This window comes from Drosophila grimshawi, unplaced genomic scaffold, assembly GCF_018153295.1.
Source record: "Drosophila grimshawi isolate 15287-2541.00 unplaced genomic scaffold, ASM1815329v1 contig_44, whole genome shotgun sequence".
In the NCBI taxonomy this organism is placed as follows: domain Eukaryota; kingdom Metazoa; phylum Arthropoda; class Insecta; order Diptera; family Drosophilidae; genus Drosophila; species Drosophila grimshawi.
Window position 1 is genome coordinate 15,590,876 of NW_025063240.1, and position 24,499 is coordinate 15,615,374.

The 24,499-nt window shown below is 38.5% G+C and overlaps 1 protein-coding gene across 1 annotated transcript; it reads left to right on the top strand.

The window, feature by feature from the left end:
- The first annotated feature begins 483 nt into the window (after positions 1 to 483).
- Positions 484 to 3,532, top strand: LOC6557260 (ionotropic receptor 75a). Its single transcript, XM_001984069.2, has 8 exons — positions 484 to 611; positions 674 to 951; positions 1,353 to 1,509; positions 1,585 to 2,517; positions 2,581 to 2,851; positions 2,905 to 3,067; positions 3,128 to 3,230; positions 3,283 to 3,532. Exons 1-8 carry the CDS (start codon positions 486 to 488, stop codon positions 3,409 to 3,411), a joined length of 2,160 nt encoding a protein of 719 aa, XP_001984105.2. The 5' UTR covers positions 484 to 485; the 3' UTR covers positions 3,412 to 3,532.
- The last annotated feature ends 20,967 nt before the right edge of the window (positions 3,533 to 24,499 follow it).

The window sequence follows — 24,499 nt, forward strand, 5'->3', positions numbered from 1 at the left end:
CGTTATTGATTCATAATTGAGTAGTTGTACTTATGGATGGATTCGTATAAAGCCGCAGAACGGTAATGAAAGCGTCATTTGAAATCATGTGTGGCTGGCCGCCAGTTCTGCTTTTTGCTAGCCTTGTCGGAGCGAAAGTGTGGCTGGAGCCACGCACCACAGCGCTGCTGCAGAGCCGCCTGATATTAGAGTTCGCTGTGGGGCACAAACAAATACCAAGGTTAACGTACTTCACCTGCAGCAATCCAGCCAACAATGACACGGGCAATATGAGCGCCAGTCGCGCCAAACTGAACCAACTGCGCGAGGCATTCAATGCCAAGAATTTTGAGCTGATTGGTCGCCTCACCTACCAGAACTACAACGGGGATGGCGATGTGCTGCTGCTGCAGCAACCATTTGTGCGGATTGTGCTGTTGGATGTGCTGCGTCAGGTGAGCGGCAGCCAGTTGCGCAAAGTCAGGGGCCAGGGTGGCAGATCCGGGATGGGTTCAAGTATGGCTGCGAATAACGCCGAGTGGTTGGACAGCGTGCTGACGATGGAAGCGCTGAGGCAAATTGTGGTCGTGGATTTGGCGTGCGGCATGCTAAGTCGTCGTTTCCTGGAGCTGGTAAGTGGAACGTCCTTATGCATATTGAGTGCTCAGTCTGCCTGCAACTTGCTATTTGTAAGGCTTCTGGCAAGATGCTCTACAATGATAAATATCACTGGCTATTGATTGAGGATTACACGCTGCACGTTGGTGCGGGCGTCAGGCAGAGGGAACAGCAGCAGCAGCAACAGCAACTGCATCTGACGGATACGGCTATGGCTACGGATGGAAATAGGGAAACGGACGAACTGCAGCCCATTGAGAACTTAATGGAGACCCTGAACTTCTACATGAACACCGAACTGACACTGGCAAAGAGAGCGCCTCAAGATGCCAGTTATTTACTGTACGATGTGTGGTATGTACTGTGCAACATGGAGTGGGCTGAGTATATTTTCCTCTGCTAGAGACAGCTGTCAGAGATAGTTTTTGCAACTTACTTGTTGCTAGTGACAGTGGGTTTTGGGAGCATTGGATGCAGTCAGTGTCAGTGTGAATCAATAATATTGATGGAAAAATATACAACGCCTTAGCTTATTTCAAACAATTTTGAATCGTATATTTGTTATGTAAATAGCAAAATCTCGTTTTCAATTCCGATGCAATTGGAAACATAGCTTGACTTCTATATTTATCATATAAGGTTTAGCTATGACCAGGGTAAGTTTTAAAGTGACTAATCTCAAGTGCATAGCTCTACTCAGTCCAGTCGCGGTTAATCATGAATAATTTGAAGCCTGTCAAATTTCAATATTTCAGGAGTCCTGGCCGTAACTATGGCGGCGATGTCAACATAACGAAAATTGGCAACTTTACATTGACAGACGGGATGCAGCTACAGAGCTGGTTTCGCACAACATCAACGCTGCTGCGACGTCTTGATATGAAGCATGCCCAAGTGCGTTGCATGGCTGTGGTAGGTATTAATTGGGGAAGAGAGAGAGGGATAAGTTTGACCTGCTGTCGTCGTGTGTGCCACACTCATTGACAGGTGACGGACAAGAATATGACGGGCTCACTGCTCCACTATTTGACGCACACGTCGGGCTATATGGATACGATGAATCGCTTCAATTTCAATCTGCTTATGGTCGTCCGCGATATGTTCAACTGGACGTTTGTTCTCTCGAAAACCAGCAGCTGGGGCTATTTAAAGAACGGGCGATATGATGGCATGATTGGTGCTCTCATACGTAATGAGACGGATATTGGCGGTGCTCCTATTTTCTATTGGCTGGAGCGGCATAAGTGGATTGATGCATCTGGTCAAAGTTGGTCAAGTCGGCCGTGTTTTATCTTTAGGCATCCCCGTAGTACGCAAAAGGATCGAATTGTGTTCCTACAGCCATTTACGGACGATGTTTGGATGTTAATTTTGGTGTGTGGGGTTTTCACTGTGCTTATACTTTGGCTGCTCACAACCATCGAGGGTAAACTTAACCCACAGCAGGGTGCTGCGCTGATTAAGCCAAAGGGCGGTGCACCACAACATCATCAGCAGCAACAACAGCAGCAGGTGGAGGCACGTCCTGTTTCCCATGTATCCCTTGTCTCACTGGAGCTGCAACCTGTTGAGGGTAGATGTTGGCAGCGCTGCTTTGCAAGATTAAGAAACTACATCAGAAGACGCAAGGCACTGGCTACTGTATCTAATCGACAGGGTCTTTTTATGGAGTCTGTGTTGTTCTTTGTGGGCATTATTTGCCAGCAGGGTCTGGGTTTTTCCACTAACTTCATGTCGGGTCGCACAATTGTTATAACCAGCCTGTTGTTCTCCTTCTGCATCTTTCAATTCTACTCGGCGAGTATTGTGGGAACACTACTCATGGAGAAACCTAAGACCATAAGGACTCTGAAAGATCTGGTGCAGAGTTCGCTGAAGGTGGGCGTCGAGGATGTTCTCTATAATCGCGATTATTTTTTGGTAAGCAATCAGAGAAGTAGGCAGGACGAAACTACTATGTACTTACTTATTTGCTATTGACAGAACACCAAAGATCCTGTATCCATGGAGATATATGCCAAGAAAATTACCCAAGTGCCAACTAACAAAGAAATTGAGGCGCCTAGTGCTGTCCCTGACGGCGGTCAGGGACAGCCGTCCACTCCTGAGGATGCGGACGGAGCGTCAAGCGGTGCTTCAGCTAAAGCCTATCGTGATATTGTACACAGTCATGAGGTGGGAGCGCATGCCAAGGAAAATGCGGCAACCAATTGGATGGATCCTGAAACGGGCTTGCAACGTGTCAAAAATGAACGTATGTTTCACTTCAAGTATGCGTGTTCGTTTAGGATTAATCTTTGATTACAGGTTTTGCTTTTCATATGGATGTTGCTGTTGCCTATAAAACAATTGCCGACACTTTTAGCGAGCGTGATATTTGCGATCTTACAGAGATCAGCATGTTTCCACCGCAGAAAACGGTGGCCATATCCCAAAAGAATTCACCCATGCGAAAGGTCATTTCATACGGGTGAGTAAAAGTTGAGATATTAAAATATTTTGAAAAAAACAACTCAAAATTTGTGAAAAGCTGGCGACGTATTACGGAAACTGGCATATTTGCATATCATTACAATGTGTGGCACACGGCGAAGCCGCCCTGTGTGAAGAAAATTGAAACCTCGGATTTGCATGTGAGTAGTTCACAGTTTTTTAATTACATTAAATTAATACCACTATTTATAGGTTGATATGGATACTGTAAGCTCGGCGCTGATGATACTTCTAATTAGCTATGGCATAACAATATTCGTGCTAATTATTGAGATACTTTACTCGAAGTGGCACACTCGCATTGGAATCAAATTCAATTAAGAAACTTTCTAGCTTAACAGTTTCCCATATAACTCAAAACACTCCGTTTATTAATAGTCCTTTTTGCATTAAGCTGCCCAGGAATCCATTTTGATTTTTAGCTTCACGCAAATATTTTACTTATTTGTCAGACATTGAAAGTTTAATTAAATTAACTTTCCAATAGTAAACGCCCACATACCCGAAATCAACGTTTACATAATTAAATTTTAGCAGTCACTGTTGCTGTTTGAAATTCAAGACGTCGCGACGTCAACGCTTTTGTCGTAATCTAATTAGAAATATTTAATTGATTTTACTTAAGTTTAAGTGGATTGTAGCTTGATTAGCATTAGGTGGGTATTGTGGGACGGATCGTGAATTTAATTTGATTGAATATAGCAGCAACATTTACTTAAATGTTTTTACAAAAAAACTAAACCCTAAAAGCCTAGTGAAATATTGAATTTACTTATATACTAGTTACACAGCACGACAACTTCGTTGGCCAAAAAACATATTCAACAAATAAAGCAACAGCACCGCGAGGCGCACAAAAAAAAAAAAAAAAAAGGAGAAAGAAGATTGTTTTTTCCTTTCTAGTAGTTTTTCGCTATGTGCGCCTGGAGGCAAACAGCTAGCGAGCGGGAAAAGCGAGCGAACGGCCGAGTGAGTCAATTTAAACCACAAACGAAGTACAAAATATCCATTAAGATAACAAGTTTTCAGTAGTTGTAACATTCTCCCATGCGTCCCCACCCCCTCTACCTTCATCTAGCACAGTCATTTTTCTGCCCTTTTAGCAGAAGCTGGGCTGCTTTTCCCCGCTCCTATCGCATCCCCTTTCAGCGCACACAAAGTTGTGGGGCAACGTCTTGCGCTTTGGCGCATTGCCAAAGTGACGCTCTTAGGCATTTTTAAATTTGAAAGGACTTTTATTTCGCAGTCTGCGTGTTGTACCAAAGTCGAACACGCTGGCTTTTCGAAAGTGCTAACAAAAATAAAAATAAAATGAAAAAACGTTGCGAAGAAAAAGCAACCTCAAGATTGTCCTTGTTAAAACATTAGCGCTAAGCAATGCCTAGAAATCAATTACAAGTGGTTTTTATTGTCGCCGCTGGCTTGAGTCCAGGACATGTATCAAAAGTTGCCGGTGCAGCTGCAACTGCTGTTTGCTTTAATGCCCTTGCTCATTAGCGAGCCGGAGAATACATCGATGTTCTGCCCCACAATCCCACAAAAGGCTATGTATATAAAAAGACAGAACATGGTTTGCTGAGTGAATTTGTGGGTTACGATGTTAGATAAAAAAGACAAGTGCCGAAAACACAGCTGGCGAAAGAGTGCAGAGATTGCATTTTTGGTCGCATCACAGAGCCAAACGCCAGTTGTTGCTTCTATGTTGTGGTGGCGAAAGTGTCAAGGGTTCGATTGGGGTTTCTGATAGCATAATCTATACAGCATATAGCATGACCCAAGCATTTGCCATCCGATAGGAAACTTGTCTCTTTGCTAGCGACAATTAAATTGTTTTGGCTTTGTTTAAGCGCAAATTGTGCAACAAAAGTTTTGCGGTTGCTAAGAAAGCTAAACAACACTGGCAGGAAGTAGCAGCAAGCAGCGGAAAATAGCTGCTGCAGCGGCCCCGACTGCAACTGTGGGATCTGGCAGCATAATTAACAAAGCGCTCAGCAGGGCGCATAATTTTACTCGCTGCCAGTTCACAGTTTGCAATATTATGGTGCGCGCGGTCTGGCCAAATGCGAAAGTTTTGCCAAAGCCAAAGTAAAGTAGTTGCCTTAACGCCCCTGGAGCTAACCGACTGCAACCATGAAGATCGGGAAAGATTGCGGCGATGGGACAAGCGGGTGGGGGTGGGGGCAGGGGGCATGGACTTGGGCGGAGCGGTGCCAGTTGCTGGGGCTAGTGCATATGCTTGGGGCTTGTGTCAAAGTGTGAAAAACTTTCGAGCGTCTTAATTAAATTTTATACAGAGCTACGAATTATGCGCCAAATTTGCAGCGTGAGGTGATGGCAACTTTTTAAAAGTGACAGCTGCACATGAGGAAAGAAATGCAACAAAATTGTGCTATATAGTGATGGGTGGAGATGGTTGCGGGTGGGTGGGGGAGTAGACTTTAATTTAAGCTAACTAATTACCGACAAACTTTACGTTAAATGAGTGGCTGCTTATAAAGCTGGTGTCCGTTTGCTGGTACCTTATAATTACAGTGCCAGCTTAAATATATACATTTGTTTTTAATTAATTTAAATATTTATTTGCAGCTGAAATAAATTAAATATCAATTTATATTTCACTAAAGTTTCAATTAAAGGCCATTAAAGAATGGCGGAAAATAACTCTCAAATGAATATTGCCTGCGTGCGCATGCAATTAAAGCAATTTGGTTTGGTTAACAAATAACAATGCGAAATAAGGGCGTGCTGAACCAGAAGATACCATAAGGAAGATCTTAAGGCTATCCATCTTATTTATATATATATTTATACGAATATACATATACGCTATTTACTTGAAATCTGTTTCTATGCTGTCTCTTAATTATTTATAAATCACAATCTATTAAGCAGCTACACCATGTGTGTTATTCAATTTGTTATTCAATTTAACGTTATGGAAATAAAACTAATACAACGTATAACATGTGATTTTTCTCATTATGATGTCAAGCAAAAGATTCAAATTAAATTTTCGGCAAGGATTGATCGACGATTTTGTTGTGGCAACTAAATACTATAATTATGTGACCAAGCTTTAAAAGACATAAATCGAGCTTGTGTGTAACTTCTATTAAAGTGAATAATCGTTATAATCTCATGCTGTGCCCTGACCAAATGAACACTGTTCCTTTTGCTGAAGTCCGGGCTCTTAATGAGGCAACGAAAACAATTATGTGTCCTTCTCAGCAGCTGTCTCTATCTGTCTCTAGGAGTGTGTGTGCTTGTGCTTTGACATTATTAATATTTAGGTCTGCCATTTTGGTCGGGGCGAGACACACATACACATTAGCTCACATGTGTTGTCATAAATAATTCATATTGCAGGCTCAATTATATCTAATTGATCGTTTGTAATAGTTTAAACACAATTTAGTCAGGGTGCATGTGTGTGCATTTGCGATTTTATTATTTTTTCACATTTTTTTTTATGTTTTGTCATTTATCCACCAATTGCAATTTCCCTAAATGTAGTAACATATTTATATATTTTTTTTTGCTGCTAACCGTAATTCATTGCTATTATTCTTGCTCTGTGGCTGCCATTGGCAAAGTGCCAACTATAAAAATTGTTATCAGCATTCGCAGGTGGACAAAAAAGTTGGAAAAATTTGTAAAAAGGGAAAATGTGCAACTGCTGCCTCTAATGCACAAATACATTAGATACAATGACATTTTACATTAGATAAATCATTTGCCATAATAAATTCAAACAATAAGCTCTGCAAAAATGGTTGTACTAAAATATAAATTTTAAATAAACTTTGGTACATTTTATATTTAGTATTCACATTCCTTGGATGTTGTTTTTCAGCAATTTGTGTTATTTAGTTTGAAGTTTCATTTTTATCTACAGCTGCCAATGTATAAAAAGTTTCTTTCCTCTTTATTTGAATGGTTCTCGTCTAGCCGATGGCACAGTAACTTTCCAAGCAGCAGTTACCGTAAAAACCAAGGAAAATTGAAAGTTTTTGTGATTTATAAATGGGAAAGTTTTACGCTACATTTGGTAGAATGAAATATTTTGCATATACTCGGAGAGAGTATTCTCATTCATGTCAAGAAAGAAAATTGATCGGAACCATACACTTTGTTGTGTTTTATGTTAAATAATTTATTCTAGATCTGAGAGATCCTTTTTTTCTATCTAAAATACATAATTTCTGCAGAATTTTATTGTACTATTTCGAACAAGTATTATGTTTCTGGAAGAGTATTTAGTCTTTGCCAACTTTGTTTTCTTTTTTCCTTTTCAGTTGGATGTTTTATTTTGTTTTTATTTGATGCTGTTGCTTGACAGTCGATTTTAGTTTCGTGACTCACGAGTTGGTATTGTGAAGACTGTTATGCTTGAAAATGCACAATTGTTAAGATATTAAGAAGAGTGGTAAAGTTTCTTAACTTTGTGCTTAACTACTGAGGCTGCAGATCAAATTGGAAAATATGTTTAGGATTTATCATTAAATTCTTTCTAAAGGAATGTTTTTGGTCAGCATGTTACTTTTTCTCTGTATTATTAAAGAATATGCTAAGTAATTGCAGCTTTAATATAATTGCAATAAAATAATAAATAATATTAAGTATACGCACAGTTCTTTACAACATTGCACTTGTCTTTACACGTATATACACCGAAAGGTCAAATATTACATGTGGTTTTTTGGCATTACAATATCCGTCCTGTGGGGAAAAAATAACATTTCAATTAAATTGTCAGCAGTGGAACAAGCCGGAAAATTGTCAACAATGTCAGGCCACTATTTGACACAATCTGTCACTTATATGAATGAGTTTTATATAAAGTAGAAATAACACAGCGGAAAAGTCGCTATTGCATATTTTTTGATTATGAGTAAAACGATGCAAGATATATACATATATCCATATGAGATTTATGGCGGCCATTTGCTTATTGACAGCTCCTATACGTTGCGTGACAATACAGGAAAAATAATACAATGAGATACTGAATAAATATAGGAAGGGGGGTAATTTGAGTAATTCATCATACACACGGGCAAGTTAGGCATATCTACTCACAGCAAACACCTGTGGCTGCCATCAATCAATTGAGTGGGTGAGATACTTGACTTACAAGCCTCTTGCAAGGAATAACAAAAATGGGCGGAGTGAAATTTATGCAGCTCAACTACATAAATTGGAATGAGTTGGAAGATTAAAGAAATTGAAAAAGTTTTTGAAGAGCTATATTCAAGTATTTTAGCTTTCCATCAAATCACTGTTAAAGGTGTTTTGTCGTTTGCATATCAAAATATATATATATATATATATATAGTATGTTTTTTTTTGTCATCACTTTGGGCGACCACAAGTCCGTTTGGGGCTTAAAAGTTTTTGCCAAACTGTTTTTGCCTTTTCGCCTAAAATAACGAAAAGGAGCTGCGATTGCGCCCGGATACCCTTGTTAAGCTTGCAAAGGCAAAAGGGGCTAAAAGCAAAAACTGTGCTGCGTAAAATGTTCGAAATTGGAAAGCGCTTTTCTCTCCCCATGTGAAGTGGAATACTGTTAAGTGTGTACTCTTGATTGCAGCTGGCAAATGGTTCCCAAGTGAAGCGAAACTGAATGACACAAAGCGCACTAATTTAGTCATACACCACCGCCTCCCTCTTCTGTACTTATCATTCCCATGTTACACTGTCTATGCAATTAAAAAAAAGTGGCCCATCGAATGGCGAATTATTGTAATCCACTTGAAATTCAATCAATCACTGGCAGCACTCATTTTAATGGTGTCCAAAACTTTACAGCCCGCTGCAATTATTGACGTTTCGGAATTTAACGTTCTGGTGCCTTGATTATTTTGATGCTTAAATCCTGGCTGGTTTTAAGCTAGTAGTAGCGATTTCTTTACTGATTGGGTATTGTGTTTGTAATTGAAGAACTTGAAAAATATTTAAGAGAAGAAAGGAAAGCCTTAACTTAAATATGAACAGCTTGTTTAAGAGCTTCCCCTCCACTCGCAATAACATCAGTTACGGGAGCAGCATTTGCAGTGTTTGCCAAAAATTTGCTACGCAAAATCTTCGTTTCTATATAAATGCCAAAAAGGTCGAGTATGCATTAAGATTTGTATAATGCCTTTTAAAATATTCAAACGACAAACAAAACGAAAGCCGCTTGACGCTATTCTTAGTACTCAGCTTTCAGTCTGAGGCTCTGTTTCTTTGGAGCTCAATAAATGTGTCTAAAAACTTTGCGAATGTAATGCGACTCCGGGGAATACAAATATCTAACTTGGTAAATACGTAAATATGACAACAACAAAGGCAGCCTCCGCAGAAAAAAAAAACAACAACAAAACGGGACAACAAAAAAACACTTTTGACCAATGGGAATACCAAATGAAAAACAAAAGCGTAAACTCAACTCAAATAAACTGAAATCTGAAATCTGTTTGTTATAATGCCACGATTACGCTGCTCTCACTGTCACGTACATATACAATTTTCCGTAGGGCATCTGAGAGAGGGAGAGAGAGAGAGACAGAGAATGAGAGAGGGGTTGTGCAAATATTGTTGAAGCTAAAATATTTGTCAGACGCATTTAACACGTATACGCCCCCATGGTAATCACTGTATAATGCCCAGTCGAGCCAAACAACACTCGTGTATTTGCATTGTCATTTGTGAACAAAAGACAAGCCCAAAATGAAGCTGCTGCCAGTGGGTTTAACTAATAAATACATACATATAGTCCGTACAGTAAGCAGTGTGTTATATGACAGTCCCATTATCCTCTGCGTACTCGGCAAAATAAATGCATGGACATGAACACAATAAAGCAAATTTCAAATACAGCAATTGGGAGCCGATGCCACAATTAAATGTAAATCGATTGGGCATATGACACGCCCACAATCAAGTGGCAGATGTGCGTGTGTGTTTCTGTGTGTATGGGTGCTTGTGTGTAAGTTGGCCAACATAATCAACTGCTTTGAAAGGTCCATTCTATTGTTGAAGTTGCTGCCTTCCTGCAACTGATGGGTTAGTTCTTGGGTGGGGGTGAAGATGCTTATGAGCGTAATTCATATAATTAATTAAAGTTTATTATGCAGATGTCATTGGCAATTTATTAAAGTCTCAGCTGCATTTTCTTAATTGTAATAATTACAGAGTGCTCAATTCAGTTGCTCGAAATTATTTTAAAAGTTAACGTAAGACAATAAATTTTCATACGCCCACATATGTTGGCTTGGCAACGCCCACTTGGCCAGTGGCCTCTTTACATGCAAAGCCGCAACGTCAGCGAATTGGGGCAAATGAAGAGCGCTGCAGGAAAGGTAGCAGCTAGGCACCAGCCTAGATGGCTGGGGGGTGTAGCTAACGATTACCGTTATTTGTATGCAGAGCAGCAGCCCAAAGCCGACAACAACAGTTACAACAACATCATGCGACACTGCACCAATACAAGCCAACTGCCATTCAAAGTCAGCCAGCAGTAGCAGCAGCAGTAGGACGAGGACAACTTGAATCCAGGGATGCAGATGGCAAGCGATCCGAGAGATGGACGAGAAAAACGTGTTTCAATTTTTATGACATTTCAATGCAGTTTATGTCAGCGAAACGAGCGAACGACCAACGACCAACGAACTGAGATATGAGATCGGAAGGAGTGCAAGGAGAGTGGTAGAGAGGGAGGTAAAACCTCGTTATATTTTTGACAATTCAAATTTAGCTTGAGGCGAAGCAGCGCATGCAACATTTTTTTTGGACTTGGACACTTTGCAACAATTCAATTGAAATGTAGCAATAGACAGCAAAAATAAAAAAACAGACACGCTTATCGCAACAAGCTAAAAATTGTGGAAACATGTGTTTTATATGGCGCATCGAGAACGTTTAACGCATAGCCCGGTCTTCAAAATGATAAGCATTTCGGTGTTTTTTATTTGCATATCAAACGCGTTAGCCACACATTTATATGACGTTCTACAAAGAGCTTTGTGCGCACACCTTGGACATAATATTGAGCTCTGTTTGGGAAACTGCTGTACATTGTACCTTGAGCTCGTTTATTTATTTATTTATTTTTTTTGTACATTTTCAGCACGCAGCATTTGTTGGTCTCGAACACATTATTTATGACTTGTACGTTTTGTGTGCTTGCTTTATTTTATACATTTTTTAATATGCTTGGCTGAGAAAGAACATAGCCAAAAACTTGCAACATAAAAATACATATGCTTATGTATTATTTATGAGAACTTTACTGATGATCTTCTTAAATGTATTTAAAATAAATACAATTTGTTGTAAATTTAGAGCATTAAGATATTTCTATTTGTTTTAACGAAATTATGATGGGATTATGCGGCGTTTCGATGACTTTAATTCGCATAAGATATTATCAGAGAGTATGCACAACGCGTGGGCGACTGAGTGGCTGGAATCTCTTTCAAGGAGCAGAGGGTGTACAAAAAAAAGGAAAACGAACAACGAACAACGAACATCATCAACGGCAACTTAAGTAGCTCAATAAATCTTGAGCTTAACATTTGTTGAAGCTTTTGCCAGTTGGCAAACGTGACTTGAGTGCGACACATGCTATAAAGGTCTCTGCGTGTGTCTGTCTGTCTGTATGTGTTGGGGGTGTATGTGTGTCGGCGCCGCAGAGTATGCAGTAATATTTTACAAATGCTACATTAAAATGCAGAAGCTTTTTTTGTGGACTCTACTCAGTTACAAGGACGCTTGCGTCTTGGCACCTGACTTGAACCATTGGGGTTGCCATTGGGCCAACTACTTAGGGATTTGAATAACATGAGTTCTACTGTTGCCAAAAAGTTGGTGACATATCAATTGAAAAACTTGAAAATTGAACAACTCTGAAGTACGCATCAAATATGCAAATTGCTGCAAATGGCTTTATCAAAGTCAACTTGATCTCCACCTCACTGTTGGCATTTGTAATTAAATTTAATTAAAAGTCTGCGCACATTCCAACTCAAGCAGATAAATGCCAACTGAACCTGAGTTGCTGCCCAAGTCCATTCGTCACACGGCGCTCACTTAGCAATTCAGTTATTCAAATGAAGCCTGAACCCAGATAGGGGGGAGGAAAGTAGAACAAAAAAAATAAAAATAAAAAAATTATCAACACCCCGCTTCACAGTCACTTGGTCGCGGATTATTCTAATTTTATTCATTGTGCATACAAAGATAAAAGGTGAAAAATCTAAATGAATTTTTAATGCGAATTAAACGCATGCCAAATGCGAGGCAAGCCTAGCAAAAAAAAAGAGTTATTTTAAATAGCTGGTGGACATTTTGTTACTAAAAATGATGTGGAGCAAACCATTGAACTGTATGAAGAGAATTGTTACCTTTTTGCATACTTTTACATTCCGAATTAAAATATAAAGCAACGAAACAAAATTGTCGTGTTCTCTGAATTATATATCAATCAATAAAATGTTATAAATATTTTTTGTTTATTTTTAATTTTGTTAAATTTTACTTATTTAAAATAAATTAGTTTATAAATGTGCTGCAAAAAAGGCCATGAAATGTAATTTACAGTCGCAAAAGAGCACTTAAATTCCTTGCCAGACACATTTGAATATTGGCCAAAATTGAAGGCTCTCAATGACAGTTAACTGCAATCCTCTTGAATACAGAGTTCCGTTTCCTAGGCAGTTGCAAGCATTTGGGAAATTGAATTTCACACCTGATGATGGCTGACAAATTGTAGCAGCGATGCCCAGACAAACAAGAACATGCGTGATAGGCACTAGGCAACCTGTGTTTGCCCCGCTAAGGGAACTGATATGTTTCTTTGCCACTATTGTTGAACATTCCACTTGGCAAGCTGGACCCGCAGCACAGTTTCGATTTCAGCCTGGTCATCTGATTGACGCCGTGTCCTTTGATTTCCCTGGTGTGCGTGCACACAAGCCGACAGATCCAGGCCGTGATAAAGGGAAAAACGTGAGTGTCACATGACCCAATGCGTTCAGATATCACTGCTTCATTTCTTGGCCAAACAATTTAGAATAGGATGGCACGATTTAGCAGTTGCATTAAACCAGATACGTATTTCAATTGTTGTGGCTTTAAGGAGTCAGCTAAATAGTCAACTATTTGTCTCTTCCACAAAACAGTTGTAGTAAGGACCACATGACTTATGTGCTAGTTAAATAAATTTATGCTCCGTGATTTTCACATAAAATTGATTTATCACATTAAGCACAGATAGAAGGAACTCCCCGAGTTGGCTTCATTTCATGCTCGTTGGCTTTTTGGCTCATCAATTGCCCGAGTCGAAGGTTGTCCCGCTACCGCCCAACACTCACAACAAGCGGGTGGTAATGGAAATGCCAGCCATATGAAATTACATTAGACGTGCCCAAAAGAGAAAGCCATAAATTCTAGTGGACAGTAAGGTCACAGCAAAAAAATATGGCATACAACATGGGTTAAGCCACCGCAATGAAGGGTTAATGGTGCGGTTTTTCTCTTTTTTTTGCAACAGAATTTATAACGATTCTAATGAAAATTCAGACGGAAGAAGAAACAACGATGAGGGAACATGAACTGAAGGGAGCAAGGAGCATAGAACAAGGAGCAAGGAGCTGGAAGCAAGAAGCAAGGAAGCAAGCTAGCGGTAAGCGCATTTATTTCAATTCATATTTTATTCGTAGTTTTTGAGGAATCCTTGAGCACGCTGGCCGCTTGGGATAATCAACATAATGAGTGGAGCGCAGTGGAGCAAGCTATCTCAATGGACTGCGCCTTTGTATATGGCCAGGATACGAATGCTTGTATGTACGTATTAAACAGGCGAAGACGAGTTGTGTCAGAAACAAATGCTTTTCATTTCAAATGCAGCTGTTGCTTTGGCTACCCCCAGGGGGCCCATGTTTCTTATCCTTTTCAAGTAGCAACAACAAACAGCAGGAAAAAAAAAGCGAAAAAACAAAATCAACAACAACAAGAGCAAGTTACTTGAAGGACAACAGATGTTTCACTGCGGCAGCTTGTGTCGCTTAGTGTTGAATAACGTTATGTATCCCCAATTCAGTTGGGTGTGGCGTGTGGAGATGGGGACGGGTGGGGCTTAAATCGAAGAGCTGCAGCTGCTTGCGGTTTGGGCATTAGTGGGATATTAGGTTCTAAATGAGTTCACACATATTTGCAAAAAGCTGGCCAACGATTTTTTAAGTCGCTAATTACGGGGATTTATATAAATTAAGCGAGTATTAAGCAAACCAAAACCGGGTTTAGTTGAAGTTGTTTACATTTAAAGTTATCTTTAAAGCTTTACCCAAATATTAATCAAAAAGGTTAAATTGTTGCCCATTCGTGTCGTTGCTTCCTTCCAAATTTGCCTAATGTTTTTTGTTTGATTTGTGCATAAAAACGGATCTAGCATAGTAAAAGAAAAATGAGCATTGAATATATGCACATACGCTACACATACACACACACACTTATAACAATCGTCGTCTACAGCAAATGGCATAAATTGTATGCCATGTGGCAGTGGAATTCTGGGTTTGGTGTAGAACCTACTTCATCACCCCAAGGACAGCATCAGCAATAGCAGCAGCTTGCCGCAAGGCGTTTATCGTTTGTAAAATTCGAGATTTGCATGCATTTGCTTGTCATAAAAAAGAAGCTGGCAACGTTGAAGAAAAATAACGAAATGTGTTTACATGTTTATGTGCGAAGGGAGTGTACGCATACCCATTACCCATACGCAATGTTGTAAGGCCACTTTGTTATACAACAAAAAAAAAACACAATGCTTTCGAGTTGCAGATTATACGCACATTATATGGAACTTAAAGCTGAACTGAGACGCTTCAAATATGGACACTTGTGTCGCATGACTTGAACAATTAAAAGGTGCACGTCATACAATTTTAGTTACATTAGCACAGATTATTGTGGTAAGTTGGTTTATAACTTAATCTGTGAGCTGTCAAGAAATGGGCATTATTACGATTACATTTAAGTATTAATGGACAATATTTTTTTATGTGCTGGCAACATGCAATCAAAATTACTTCGAAATCGTTCTAAATTTCGGATTGTTATATGAAAAACAGAATGTAAAAAGGAAATATAGAAAAAGATTCATGACACAAATTAACTTACCTTTGTATTTTAGTTATTTTACTGTAAATCTGTGCACATTAAACAGATAAATAAAATAGCCACACATACAGTTGAATTGATTGCTGGCAAACGAAGTTGAAAAAAAGTATAAAGTATATCTAACACAACTGTTTTCATAAACATTCATTTATGCAGTTGAGCAACAAAACTTTTGTTAGCTGCATAGACAAAAAATTATTTCATATAGTACATATATAGTAATAAAAGTTATGCCCAACTGAACAACTATGCAGAAAATTGAGTCAAAAGTCATGGAAAGTTTTCATGCATGCGAAATGTGGCTTATTTAAGGGCAAAATGAATATGTGTTCACACTGTAAACTAAGAGAATATAAAACATTTGAATTTTAAAAGGTAATTTTCGAATTATATGTGTTATTTTACAAAGCATTTATTTCAAGCGAATCTGTTTACGTAGTACAACTATTTTTCTAGTGAAATGATATGATATTAAGCCACTGCCTTATAATTAAGCTAATCAGCGAAACAAGAAGAATGAAAAACGCTTGCAAAACAACATACTCAATTTCCGGGATGTGGAAATACGAGTTAATTGACTTTCACCACCCTGGCAGCACTCGTCCCTTTTTTTTCCTTTTGTTGTTTTTCGTGCTGTATTCTTCACAGCAGAAGCCCAGCATTTTCATGCTTATCTCATTAGCTACCAAACAAGTTAATTTGCCAGCCCCGCCACGACGCTCGTCGCCGCTCATCGTTTCAACATTGCTTGCCACTTGCAGGTTGCAACATTTGCATGCAAACGTCGCGTTGAATCGCGCCGCGATGTCCTTTTTGCTCTTGACTGCTCTTACTACTGCTGTTGAACTAAGTTGATATTTTTTCTCTATTTATTTTTATACTAGAAAAGTTCGCTGCACTTGACACATTTCTAAATATTTGCAAGAGGCGCAATTTCTAGCAATAGCCAGTGGCGCATCCCGTATACGCAACGTTGGCCAGCAAATAAAACTAGGCAAATATAGCAACAAGCAACAGTAACAGCTGCTGCCCATCTACAATAGCCGCTGGTCTTTAGTCACCTGTTAATATACAGGCCAAAGGGCAGCAGGCATTGAATTTCTTCTTTTTTCAAAACTTGCACCTGCCGCATGCACCACTTTAAAAGCTAAAAGCAATGCTAGCGACCAACCCAAACCCACCAGGCTGCCATGGCAACACTTCGCTGGCGGCCTTTTCCACCAAATGAAGCTGTGAACTAGGTGAGAGTTGTGGGTGGGTGGATGGTGCATGGTGGAGGGGGTAGTTAGTAGTCGTGACGTGATGCGGAAATTATGTAAATTTAAGTGTTTTTTCCGCTGCATATTTTTGCGTTTTGTTTTTAGTGCCGAGCAACTCATGGCACTGGAAAACATGATGAGCAAGCGGCCAAAGGATAACAGTAGCATCTCCAGGACTAAAAGCCAACAAAAGCATCTAACGTTTTTAGACCAGAGCAAACAAGCCATAAACTTCGCTCTTGCATCTTACAGCCAAACGATTGCATTACTTTTTGAAGTTAAAGCATTACAAAAACTGTTTTAGAATTTTATTTTACTGCCAATGCTTCAATAAAAAATCAGACCATTTCTATATTACAAATTATTGCCAAAAACTAGAACTACCGATCAAACAATCGTTATGGTTTTACCGATACCAATAAGCCTCAAAGCACTAATGATGATGTATCAATCAATTTTTGCTTATATTTATCTAAACTATTTTAATGCATTTTAGTACATTTGTAAAATGTAACGAGTATATTTACTGTCGATAGTATTTCAGCTCTTTTACGTGTACAAATATCTATTCTACAATTGAGTTCAACTTTATTTTTTGCAGTTTGCCGTAAGCATTAGGGAAACGTGACCAAAAGCGCAATCGAAAATATTCCATAACTCTGAACGTTGAGCTGCTCAACCGACAATTGTGTGTTCCAAAGTAATCCCAACCGCAAAATATATTAACTGCAATTTATAATTCATCCAATGGTGCAGCAGTAGCAATAGAACGCTACTGCCAGTGTTTAGTTCTGGCACACACGGCGTATGAGCAATCCATGAGATACTCAACGTTTGCAGCGTTCATTGTTTTCGATTGCACAGTGCTCAGAGTTTTTCCTTTTTAATGGGCATACACGGTGCTCAAGCGGAGCATACAAATGCTAGAAAATTTCTTAAAAGCGTACACCAACCAACGAATGGACGGCAATTTGGCGGATCATTTCGTATTTGTAGAGACAATTCAATGGTTTGGTTTATGTGCTGCCAGTTACTCAGGTGATTGTGAATCGTTTATTCTGTGGAGGATTGCTATCCGAACATCCGGGATATAATAGTGGGGAAATGAAATTATCATTCTTTTTCTTTACATTGAGTTGCTGTTTGCTTTTTCTCTGATTAAGTTTTTTCTGTGCTGGCAGCGTTTATTTTAACAAAGCTTAAAAATTGTCTTTTCTCGACAGATTGAGCTTACACCGCTAAAGGATTGTTCATGTGGCACCTGTCTTACTTTTTTATACCAGTTTTCTCTTCCTTTAAAATGCATCTTACAGTTACAGCGTCGTTTTTCGGATCTCTAACTGACATACGTCGAGCACTTGAATTTTTACGCTGCACAACGATACAAGCATCAGCTTGAGGCAGACAGGAACACTTGGTGGTATATTTTGTCAACTGTCACATAAGTGCGAGGCAATTTCAAAGTAAACTAATTAGGGCAACAGGGCAGGATGTGTTAAATGTAATACTCTTGTTTTTTAAAGTCTTAGCACACTCAAATAAGTCGTTTTTCGTTTCAATTGCAAGTCGATTCCTGTTGACCTTGTGTGTCTTAAAAATACCATTTATGAAAATGTTTTTGCTTTTTGCCATTTGAATATTTCATGCCTTATATCAGCTTACATGTTAAAGACACGAGACACTCGCAACTGCCAACCCCTCAATGGCTCAGTTGAGACTTACTTTTCATCTGAGAATCATTTGAAATTCAACAAACATGTCAAACCGTGAAAACTCAATTTGTCTGAGCAAATAAGCGACAGACGAATGCTTAATTTGTGGGAAATTTATTTAATAAACGCATTGGCTGAAGCTACGTTCTCGGGGAAACAGAAGGAAGCGAATAACCTCGGCAATGAAAATTTCAATATTTTAAAGTTCACTGCCTTAAATATATTCATATTTTAACAGCTTTTAACACAGATATATTTCAACAACACAGTCGCTTTTTAAATTAAGTAATTCACTAATGTTTTATTTCAATTATAAATATGCTTTTAATGTTCTTTGCATGCACAAGCTTATTGAATTCCGCCATTATGCGCGCTGCACTCATGACAATATTATTTATCATAGTTGCAACACAATTTCATTTTCAACACAGACATTATATATGCGCATAGCTGCACTTTGGTTGACACATACACAAACACTTCTAATCATTGTAGCAACCGTCAATCAGGACGGAGTGCACAAAAACCGTACAAATTGTCACTTATAAAAGTTGAACGCTGGAAATTACGTACACTCAGCGCGTATATTTATTGTCCATTTGTATTGTGATTTTGTGTGCATGTCCATTTTCGAGTGATGTGGAAAGTTTTTGTGTTCCACTCAAAACTGACAACTGCCAAAATTAATTTGGCCAAAGCCCAAAGCCCTCCGCTCATTGTCTAACTTCCCTCAATACATGGTTGCACCCAATTGCAAAGTTTTGTATGTGCGAAATTATTTGCTGGCTTTTACCTGCAATTAGACGCAATTAAAATTGCAAAATGTAATTTATTTTAATTGCTGTTTCAAACAAGTTGTTGGCCAAAGCATCAACATTTTAAAAGCTTGAAGAGTGGAGGGATCGGTTGGTAGTTCTTCTGAGTGTCTGTATGTTTAGATAAAGTTCGCTCAAGTGCTTTCGAAATAATAATATTATGTACGCAATTTGAAATGTGAATTTGATGAAATTATAAAGTTTGCCGGTCCGAGTAAAGAGCACAAAGCAAAAAGCCAACACAGCACTAAAGGCTAAGAAGCACTTGAACACTTGAGTGCGGCAGTGTGGCAGTGCGACAACTGCTAAATTTCAAATCATTGCCGAACAGATTTGCTGCTTAACTTCCGTAATCAGGCCCATAAAAACAACTAATTAAATTGGCTGGCAGTCAACATTGAGCACTAAGTTTCACTTAACCCTCATAAAAACCAACTCGTTTCCGGCCTGTAGGCGTTTTGTGTGTATGTGTGTGTGTGTGTGTGTGTCTGTTTTGTGTGTGCCTTGCCACAAGAACGCACAAGAACTTGGGCGGTTGTGTGAGCTCATTAGCGGGTTTATCTATTAAGTGGCTAGATATAGAGATACTCAACAACTTGTTGAGCTAAAACAGCTAGTGGCAGTTCATTAAAAAGGGCATGCGTTAAGCAACCATCTAAGCAAAAACAATTGAACATGCTCAGACTTGTGTCTAACCAATAAGTATTACAAATCGCTTGCCATTTGCTCTGGGCACAATTGAGTGCGTGTTTATCGGGCTGAAGTGCGACAAATATAACGCATTAAGTTAACATTATTGCCAAACAATTTCACTCTAATCGTGTTTATTTATGTTATTTGTTGTTGTCATTTCAATCCACACACACCCTGTCACACTCATCCACACACGCACACCAATAACCACACCCAAACCCACACATAAGCAGAGCAACAACAGCGCTGTTGGGAAACGATTCGTTTTGGTTGCTTCCTACACATAACTCACATCCGTTTCGCATTTTTGTGGAATTTTTTTGTTGTCGTTGTTGTTGTTGTTTTTGTTGTTGTTGCTGTTTTTGTTGTCGACGACGTCAATTGACGTTTTGGGAACAACAACACCAACGTCAACGTCAAGAAAGGTAGGGGAAATTTATGTGTAATATGATGGTTTCCTTTGATACCAACCTCAAAATCTCCTCCCCCCACATACGCGTTGCGGCATCCTCTTCAAAATTCAGTTTAGCAGTCAAAATATTTACACGCGCAAAATATCGCCATCTCATCGAGTTAAGCAAACAAAATCAAATTCGGTTAAGATTTGTAGCGCCCTTCTATTAGAGGGGGGGTTGTAAATTATCCCTTGTGGCATTGGTTATACGATATCCTGATTTGTGTTTCACTTAACACACATGCAATTGAGTGTGGATGTGTATGTGTTCTCTGTGCGTATATTATTGATGGGAATAACTTTGACGCCTAATTTCTGAAGTGCTGAAACAGTTTACAAAGCACTTTACTTGATTTGTCCAAACAGTCTAGGCATTTTTTAATTAGTCTCTAGCTGAATTAAATTTAAGCAAGCAGATGTGGTGTTCCATTATATATAGGTCGATAAATACGATTTATTTATATAGAAATGTGAACATTGCCTCACAATCTTTTTTTTATCATTGCTTAGGGTCTACATTATTGTTACATTTAAACACAGAAAAGAAGTGTTTCATCTAAATTCAGTTTAAAAACTAGAACATTTTATTATTATCCATTTATAAAATGTGTTCTGCCAGTAAACAATATAAATTGATCTATTTTACTCCTTTTATTCATGGACATACTCCATATATTTTCCTGCCTGAAGGGTACTAAAAATTGGCAATTTTTAAGCGGCCTTTATGAAATTCCAAATATAATTGAAAGTTTTAAGTTTCATGAGCTTCGTAACAATTGATATATATGTTATGTAATTAATAAAATGCTATGCTGTATCTTTTTGGTAATGTTTGGCTATTGGCAAACATTGTAATAGGATAGACATCAATTACGTTAATGTAAAACGAGGAGTATAGTATTCATAATCTGACAATTTAGATTGCATAATCAACCAAAAACAATTGAATTCATTGCAAATCCCATTTAAGCATGTGGATATAACTAAACTGATGAACACACCTTGGGGGAATGACAACAATACAGCACACAAATTATCACATTTATGAGCAGCTGTTACGGATTTTATATGCTTGTTTGTGTATTTGCATTTGAATGAAAATGCGGGCATATTTGGTATTTGTTTTTAAAAGAGCCGCTTACAATGATCTACCAATAACTATGTACAAGTTGTGTTTTATTTGCCAGCCAACCACAAAACCATTGTACATTTTATTGTGATCAATCAATAAAATTTGTTGAATAACTTTGTCAAACACAAAACTTTAAAGTAAAATATTTTTGAGCTCTGGCAGCTTCAGCTTGCATATTTATGGGTTCGGGTCAGTTACAGAAAGATAAACATTGTAAGTTAAGCTTGGGCATTTCAAGCCCCGAAACAATTACTTACAATCGACTTAGAATGACAATCATTTACATGCAGTAGACAACATACGTAAAACAACCTTCCCCATTTTTAGACAATGCTTCTGTCAAAAACGACAATTGAGAAAATACCTATTAAATAAAGATAAAAATAACAATCATCAATAAGAAGAGCCATCTACGATATGCTGCATGTTAAATAAATAAACAAATATAGTTTAAATATAAATTAAATTTTAAGAATAAAACTCACTCTCAGTTATAAATCTATAAAATAGTTCGCATTTGTAATTCTCTATATGGGTCAGCGTTAAGGCAGTCGTTTCCTATAAGACCCGTATTTAATTATGCCAGCTCTTCCCCCGTTTATTTTGGATGCAATTGCAGTGGGCGTGTCGAATTGCAACACTTGCTGAGCTGTCTCATTGCCTTTGTTTGTGATTTAGTAGTAGTTTGTTTGCCCAGCGAAGCAGACACATTTTGTAGCATAATTTTAGACGGTGTGTCCCCGGAAGTGGTACACACAACGTTGTGCTGCACCTTCTCATTTCGGGGTTTTTGACTTGGGTCAGTTTTGTATTCGCCACGCCTATTTATATGCTTTTAGAGTCGGCGTGAATATTAGTGACTCATATTGTGCAAAAATTTCCAGGCGTTTCATGTTGATTTTATTTGTATTCGCTGGCTGGCCTTTACACTTTTCAGCCGTATAATTATTCAGTGTGTGCCCTTGTGTGTGTTTGGCTTGGCAAGGGAATTTATGGTCGACGGCCTTGCGTGCTATGCGAGCATGGCTCTCCGTCTTCATGTTGCCGGCAAGTTTTATGTCCTGGCTTGCTTCACTTTTCAATTGGCAAGTTTTGTGCGCACCGCAAAACTGTTTAACATGCGGCTCACGATGGCATTGTGATGGAGACCGGTGGGATGGGGGTGTGTTGGCTGCAGTACAAAATTCTGTCAGTATAGATTATACATACCGCAGTTACTGCTTTTATAGAATCGCTAAACCACTCTCTCACACACAAATATACACTGACTTCGGCTAGATTAATGTGTTAATATTTAATGTGAGCGTTGCATTGAATTATATTTCTATCTTAATCTCTCTTACATCCTGTTTGTGTCAATCCGCGAGTCAATTTTAATGTTTTTCCTTAAATAATTGAACACATGTCAATGAAATATGGACTAATGGTACATTAGTCTTACTCGTTTTCAAATTTAGTTAAATCAGATGACAGCTTCACAAAACTATTGCTGCAGCCACACTGAAAGACGAAATAAAAAACCTCAGTTGCCACAATTCGAGAAAATCAATTACCACACGCATCAAATATCAGCATCCTGCCACTTCTCGAAAATGCGGCGTTTTGTCTGCCGCTGATAAGCCACAACGACAATTGACCGACATTTTATTTAATGTCGCCGTTCATTAGGCAGCCACCGAACGCATTGAGGGGCGGCAACCCTCAACCGCAAAGCCATTTAGTTGATGCACGCTCGCTCGCGTCCCGTAAACAACGGGGCAAACGGCGGATGTGTTGCTTGCCACCAGTTTCTGGGCTGCAAACCACAAAATTAGAAGCTGTCGGTTGGGGTGGCAGCTCAAGCCTGGCCAGATCATGTGTTTCTATCTTAATCTGATAAGTAAGTGGGGAGGAGTGAGTGCCTGTCTGCCTGCCTGCCTGCCTGGACTTACGAGCTGGACGGGACCGTTGTTTGTGCACTGTTTAAAGTTCCTGCCACCGGTTGTTGGCTCTGTTATTGATGACTTGCTCCTTGTTGATGCAGGCTGGCGGCTTCCGTTGTAGCTGGCAAGTGCAGGGATTTACCGCTACTTTGCCAGATAGTAGCCAGTTGTGTTGTGCCTTCCTGTGCTTTAAACAATGTTCCCCTTTGCTGTTCGCCGCATTTCACTTACTTTCCTAACTACAAGAACAGATTGCGTTTACTTTGCCTCGCAATAATGTTTACCCTGGCATTAAACATAAAATCAATGAATGCAATCGATTCAAAAGCATGAACTGACGCGTTGCGACATGCCAACCCTTTTAAAGTTTGCATTCACATTTTTTATTAACCATTTTCAACACTAATATATACAAATATATATTCTGAGTGCAGAGTATCTTTAAATCAAGTTGCTTTCGAATTTTTATTGGATTCCATTTGAGTGCATTTTAAATCGTTATTAATGAACGACGAGAGAAAACAAGTAAACATAATAAATTCTGAAATACAACCAAAATAAATCAAATAAAATAGAGTAAATCAATGCCGTTAAGGAATTCTCATTTAATAATATTCATACGAAAATAAATAAAATGCATTTTGTTGAGATACGAATATTAAATGTGTACTTCTCACTTAAATGTAACTAATATATCCAACTACATTTATTAACTAAGAGAATCTTCTATATCATAAGTTTCCTATAAGAAATGCAATTATTTCATAACACTCGAGAATCCATTTAGTTTGTATTTTCACATCTATAATTTAAAGAAAATGCATCTTTGTGTAATAGAAATGATGTGGTATGTTGAATATTGGAATTTTCTTTAATTAACTTTGCCATGCAAAATTCCTGCCACAAATAATATTTATGAAACGAGGTTAAATTTGAAATATATGCTTATAAAATATCTGAGCAGTTTCAATGTCCTGCGGTGTTCAATGTCTGCACTGTATGTCGCTTACATTTCCACTTTTCCAACCAAAAGTTTGCTAAGAAATTCAGAAATGAGGAAAACTACTCGAGTCTGGCTTGCCAAGTCAACCAAATTTACAATCGAGTCAGCTCAAAGGCTTGTTAAAGAAATGAAAATTTCCAAAGAAGTTCTACTACTTGAATCTTTACTTTATGCAGAACCAAATTTTCTCACATTTGCTTAAGCAGTTCCATTTAAATACACAAGCAAAATTGATTTATATGCCACAGAAGAAATTTCCG